This window comes from Zingiber officinale, chromosome 9A (genome assembly GCF_018446385.1).
Source record: "Zingiber officinale cultivar Zhangliang chromosome 9A, Zo_v1.1, whole genome shotgun sequence".
Lineage (NCBI taxonomy): Eukaryota > Viridiplantae > Streptophyta > Magnoliopsida > Zingiberales > Zingiberaceae > Zingiber > Zingiber officinale.
In genome coordinates, this window is record NC_056002.1 from 129081572 (window position 1) to 129088124 (window position 6553).

At 42.3% G+C, this 6553-nt stretch overlaps 1 protein-coding gene across 1 annotated transcript; it reads left to right on the forward strand.

Annotated features, from left to right (window-relative positions):
* The first annotated feature begins 4687 nt into the window (after window positions 1-4687).
* On the forward strand, window positions 4688-5032 carry LOC122019574 (glycine-rich protein DOT1-like). The gene has a single exon (XM_042577031.1). It carries the CDS (start codon window positions 4688-4690, stop codon window positions 5030-5032), a length of 345 nt encoding a protein of 114 aa, XP_042432965.1.
* The last annotated feature ends 1521 nt before the right edge of the window (window positions 5033-6553 follow it).

Sequence of the window (6553 nt, forward strand, 5' to 3'; positions counted from 1 at the left end):
AAGGATGTTTTCATGTGGAAAACAAGGATGGATTGGTTAAGGAAGGCTAAGTTGAAGTTTAGGTTGAGGTTTGTTTCAAATTTTGAATATTTGAACCTCAAAACTTCTAAAATTGGGTTTCTTAAAGTTTTAGGGATTCCAAGTCATTGTTGGTGCAATGACAGAAGTTACCAGCATGTCTTTAGAGGGAGAGACTCTTTAAAGACATGAAAATTATTTTTCATGAACCCTGGAAGGTGGTTAACCTTTCGTTAAGAACATGCTCAAGGTTGAGCGTTTGAACTTTAATGGGGAGTGGATATCCTCGTTGTTCAAGTGGTTTCAAATGGATAATGCTCAAGGATGGGCATTTGCCTACATTGTGGGAGAATGTAGGGTTAAGGATAATGAAGGGTATGAGACCTTCATTATCATGTTGATAACAACGAGTGAAGTTGTGAACAACGATAAGCAACTCTTCAGGGGGAGAGTTTTCAACAAGTGAATTTGTTGATGTGTGCCCAAAAATGGGGCATGATTCGATGTGTGCCAATAGGGGGAGAATGAAAGGGAGTAAGTTAGGCTTTCATTACCTAGAGGGAGTTTGCCATCTTAGGGGGAGAATGAAGGGCTTAACTTATGTATTCATTACCTAGTGGCATGAAGAAGGTTTAGGCTATGGGATTAGCCTAACATACATGTGGTATTGTAAGTGATAGTGTTGGTATTGTCAAACATCAAAAAAGGGGAGATTGTTGGTGCAACATCCCTCAGGTCAAGGTTGACCTGGTTGACCAAGCTTGAGTCTTGGTTTGAGTTTCGATGTTTGACAATACAAGGTTGATTGAAGAAGAGTCAAGTAGGTCAAGGATGACCAGATACTTGATTGGGAAGTCCTAACTGGGATGTTAGGCAGAAGAGAAGTCCTAGTGAGTGAAGTTAGGCAGATTGGAAGTCCTGGTGAGTGAAGCCACGTGAAAATCCTAGTGAGTGAAGCTAGGTGAAAGACCTGGTGAATGAAGTCAGGCAGAAGAGAAGTCCTAGTGAGTGAAGCTAGGCAGATTGGAAGTCCTAGTGAGTGAAGCTAGGCAGATTGGAAGTCCTGGTGAGTGAAGCCAGGCACGGGGAAATTCAGATGGGTCAAGGTTGACCAGACATCTGGTGGAAGTCCAAGTAGGTCAAAGGATTGACTGGATACTTGGCACGGAGAGATCCAAATGGGTTAAGGTTGACCAGATATCTGGTGAAAGTCCAAGTAGGTCAAGGTAGTGACCGGATACTTGGCAAGATGAAGAAAAGTCCAAGTGGGTCAAAGGGAGTGACCGGACACTTGGTGAGGGAGTCTTATCAGGTCAAGGGTGACCGGATGCTAGGCATGATGAACCAACATGTCAAGGTTGACCGGATGTTTGTTTGGGAGGCTTGGGACTTGGTTTTGGGCAAAAATCAAAAGCCGAATCGATCAGCCGATCGATTGGCTGGAGCCCAATCGATCGGTCGATCGATTGGCTGGAGCCCAATCGATCGGTCGATCGATTGGGGTGTCCCTGCGAGAAGCCTTCGTCCCAATCGATCAGTGGATCGATTGGGAGGAAGTCGCGAGCGCACAGAATGCCTCTGGATCGATCAGTCGATCGATCCAGAGGTCCCAATCGATAAGTTGATCGATTGGGAAGGTGCTGTATGTCGCGATAAGCCCTGGATCGATCAGCCAATCGATCCAGGCGAATTTCTAGAGCACAGAGGCGCTCTGGATCGATCCGTGGATCGATCCAAAGCCTCCCCGATCGATTGACCCGATCGATTGGGAGCAATCCAATCGATCGGGATCCGACCGTTGGCGCAGATAAAGGTCGTTGGCGTGCGTCTCCTTCGGTAGAACTTCTACTGTTCAATAACGATCTTCACCAGCAACTCCACAGCTCTCACTAAGCTCCAGATCGCCAGTTCTTGAAGGTTCTTGGAGGTTGCTCCAAGTCAAGAGGTGGATCAAAAGCAAGAAGAAGAAGCTAGAGTTAGGGCTTTTGTACTCATTGTAAGCTTGTGCTTGTATTTCATTACCTTTCCCTTTCTTCTTGTATTGAGAGTCTTGTAGGGCTTCTCCGCCTTTGGTAGTTACCATAAAGGAGTGTTTCATAGTGGAGGGTGCGTGAGTAGGTGTGGATCCTTGGACTAGTCACATCTTGTGAGGTGGAGACCAAGTAAACCATCCTTGTTAGCGTTGCGTGTTTTTGTTTCTTGTATTTCCGCTGCATATCTCTGAAGAAACAAGCAACGATGAGCACCTGGCACGCGACGAGTTATTCACCCCCCTCTAGCTACTTTTCGGTCCCAACAAACAACAGGCTTCGTAATTGATTGGGTGATCGATTTAGAAGGACCATAATCGATTGGTTAATCGATTAGTGACAAAGAAAAGAGTCATTGCAAGGTTTAGACGGCTGGATGCGCTCGAATTTGACATGTCAATTGATTGAGAGTAAGGCCAATTTATTGGGTTCCTTAATCTGAGGGATATAAAGGTGACGACGAAGATTCAAATGCAGAACTTCTTCTCTTATTCTTTCTACCAATTTTTGAAGGTTCTTGAAGTAAAGCGTTGCTGCATTTCCAGGCATCAAGAGGCAATCCATAGCAACAAGAGATCAAGAGCAAATACATCTCATTGTAGTATTCATTTCCTTCTTCTTGTTGTATCTTTTGTTGTATTTCTTGTGTATTATAGTGTTTGAGTTTGTACGAGGTTTCTCCGCCTCCTAGAAGGAGGATTTCATAGTGTACTGTGAATGAGGAGAGTGGACCTTTGGATTAGTTACCTCAAAGAGGCTTAATTTGCTTACGGGAGGAAACAGAAGCTACGGTAAACGATTAAACAAGGAGGCTTAATCGCTTTTAGCTGATTCTCGTGTAAACAGAAAGCTTCCTAATCGATCAGGCTAATCAATTAGGAAGGCTTAATCGATTAGGGCAATTGATTACACGTGAAAATATAGTCGTTTGAAGTAGGTTGCTGACGTGGTAAGCTATTAAGAAGAGGCTTAATCGATTAAGGTGCCAACGGTAATTCTAGAAAAGAGTTCGCTCAACACTGTTTCATTAGAGTTTCTTGCTCAAAGTTTCACACGACTTCACACCAGTTCTTGGAAGCTTAGAGTGAAGTGTAGCTGCACTTCTAAGTTCATCAAGAGGTGTCTACAAGCAAGAAGAAAGAAGCTAGAGTTTCATTTGCTATAAATCTGGTAAGATTTCTTATTATATTAGTTTCTTCTTGTTCTTCTTCTTATATTTCTGTGTGTGAGCTTGTACGAGACTTCTCTACCTTTGGATTGCTTCCAAGAAGGAGCTCTTTCATAGTAGATGTGTGAAAGAGACCTGGATCCTTGGATTAGTCACCTCGCTTGAGGTGGACACTAAGTAAATCAAGGCGTTAACATTGCTTCGAGTCCATTCTACTACAAATCATCATCGAAGTGAAGCAAGCGAGCTATTCACAACCCCCTCTAGCTCTGAAGTGTCCCAACATTCCTCTCACTGCCACATATGCTCTATTCCCCACATATAACCTCTTCGTATGGGGACTCAGACGGTGAAACTCCACAAATGCGCTCTTGTCATGAGTTATATGGTCTGTGACTCTTGAGTCTACAATCCACAAAGGAGAAGAGTTAGCGAACATCACACTAGATAACACATAACTCATACAATGTAAAGAAGAAGGATGTACCTTTCGCTCGCTAGACTCATGTGTGAAATGTCCAAGCTTAGCACATACATAGTGACGGACATTACTCTTATCGAGTTTCTTCTTCTTGCATTTCTATCCTTTCTCATCAATCTTCACAAATGGCTTCCACTTGCCATGGACTTTGACCTTTTTCTCATGCTTACGCCACTTGTGCTATGTACCTCGGGAGTCCTTACTCACTCTTTAATGTAAGCATAATTTGAAGTAGACCTGGTCACTTCCTGACGTTCCTCCTCGAGCTCACAATGTTTACTCACATCCATGAACACTACAAGAAAACAAGATTTCAGAGATTAAAATTTTCGTCTATCAAAGTCATTTTTTCATCTCTAAAGAATGTTTAAGATGAGATATTCTGTCTCAAATATCCGTTACTGGAAGTCCCGTGGCTAATTTTGAGACGAAAATATTCCGTCTTTAATTTCAAAAATAGATTGAAAAATTATTTATAAATATGTTTTTAATTTAACCAAATAAAATTAATTTTAAATACAAATTCTATTTCTAATTTTGATTTAAATCCGTATATAATTTCATTTTAATTTATCACTATATATATATATATATATATATATATAGTATTGATATTATGCGCGCCCTCTTTTGCGCTCCTGTGCGCGTCAAAGCCAGGTGGAATTTTTTTTTTTCAAAATCTCATATTTTCACACCACGTCATTTGATTTTTTTCCTTTTCTTTTCTAAAACTTAACTTTTCCTCAACTCGCCTCTGTGTTTCCCGCGACGCCGTGCTCTACGATAGGGCACGAGCATGAGGGAATGGCCAAGACTGGTGAGGTGGAGCGTCTGTAAGGTGCAGACATAGGTGGGCGTGACTACGAGCAGCGGCTGAGGACTCTTGACGCCATACTGGAGCCGCTGCTCGCGATGAACGCTCTGGATGATCTCGTGTGCCCGCAGCACCTCGGCGAGTTCTGAGTGCGGCCACGACCGGATGCGAATGCCATGCTTGCCGACGACGACGTGGCCTTGTGTCCGGTTCTGCGGCGGGAGGTGAGCAGCCGGAGTGAGCGAGGGCAGATGGGAGATGGTGACGGTCTCGGTTCGGATGGTGGTGGTCGTTGTAGTGGTGGTAGTGGTGGTCGTGGTCGTCGTCGTTGTGGTGAGGAGGAAGGGGGTGGAGTTGAGGGTGGAGGTGGAGAAAAGGAGGAGGACGACCACACGGGAGAAACGGAAGCCAAGGGCAAGGCTAACGAAGTAGCAGAAGCCATGGAGGATGAACCAGAACATGGAGGAAGGTCCTCGGGGCTCGGCATCGGCGAGGGAGAGGGGAGGGCGGCGTCGGGCTAAGGCGGCGAAGAGTGGCGGTAGGTGGCGAAGCGGCGATCTCTCCTCCGGCGTCGCGGGAAACACAGAGGCGAGGCGAGGCGAGGCGAGGAAAAGTTAAGTTTTAGAAAAGAAAAGGAAAAAATCAAATGACGTGGTGTGAAAATATGAGATTTTGAAAAAAAAAATTCCACCGGGCTTTGACGCGCACAGGAGCGCAAAAGAGGGCGCGCATAATATCAATACTCTATATATATATATATATATATATAATATTTTACAAGAAACAATCACACATTTCAAACAAATTAAAAATATTAAAAAAAATAATTTCTAATGCAAAAGTATTATACAATTAATATTAAAATAAATAAATATTAATATTATCCAAATACATTTAACCATTAATCAAACTAAAGTAATTTAATTTTTATTTCATCTATTACGACGCTCACAAGGGCCAAAACCATACACCACCCCCTTACATGGGTTGCCCACCAATTCATCACATGTAGCCCTCACGCCATTCTACTTCAGAGGCCTGTATAGTAGACTGTACTTAACTCTGTTTGAACCTAATGGAATTCCCCGTTTCTTGAGTTGAGCATGAGTATCTATCATGCATAAGCATCTTGTAGCTAAAGTCAGAAACCAACCATTGTTGTTTGAGACACCAACAACTTTGGCAAGGCCTTGTTCAACAGCATCCCCTAGGCCATTGGTATACCCTAAACCAAGTTTCGTAGTACGAATCAAAACTTGAGCTGAGTTAGATATATGAAGGGATAAAATTACTTCCACGCGCATTAAAGGAAAGTAAAAGGCAGTTACCTTCATTTCCCCATATTCCAGGCCTGTGAATAATTGGCAACAGAAACATCAATGATAATGTTAACTTTGTCGAGTTTCAAGAAATTGTAGCAGGAACATGCTTATAGGCATAGGCACACCAATGCAGCTGGTATAGTTCAACTGATGTGAGATCAAGACGTAAGAGTGAATCCTTCAGAGCATAGAGAACACTCGACCAAATCTCCATGGTAGCATTGTAAACTTAGTGGCAACAGCAACTTCAATAGATGTTTTTCTTTTGCTGCCTCTCCTTGATGAATCTGTTTTACAATGTCAATTCAAACCAAAGTAGGGATTCAGAACCCTTTGTCAAATAAAATATATCAAAAATAAACAATATTTATCGTAAAGTTGAGAACTTCTAGGCCAGATTAAAGATGGTAGAAAGACTTAATCAATTACCTTTCAAGTAATAATTTAGGGCTCACTGCCCCCATAACCTAAGAAAATTACCTTCTTTTTAGCAAAATGATATTAGTTTAAGAAATCAAAATATCAATCAAACTAATTAAAGAACCAAATTAACTTAAGAAATTCTACCCGAGCCCAGTAAACTTCAGGGTTATACCCACATCAATGCTTGCATTGAAAACAGCCTTAGCTCCCTTCTACTTCTCATCTGTTACCTCAAATCAACAATATGAAAATTGAAAAATGAGTAAACAACAGAAGTAAATAACTTCAGTGTCACCT

Excerpts from the sequence above, each read along its gene's own strand:
- LOC122019574 (XM_042577031.1), top strand. The coding sequence starts at position 4,688 with ATGCTTGCCGACGACGACGTGGCCTTGTGTCCGGTTCTGCGGCGGGAG.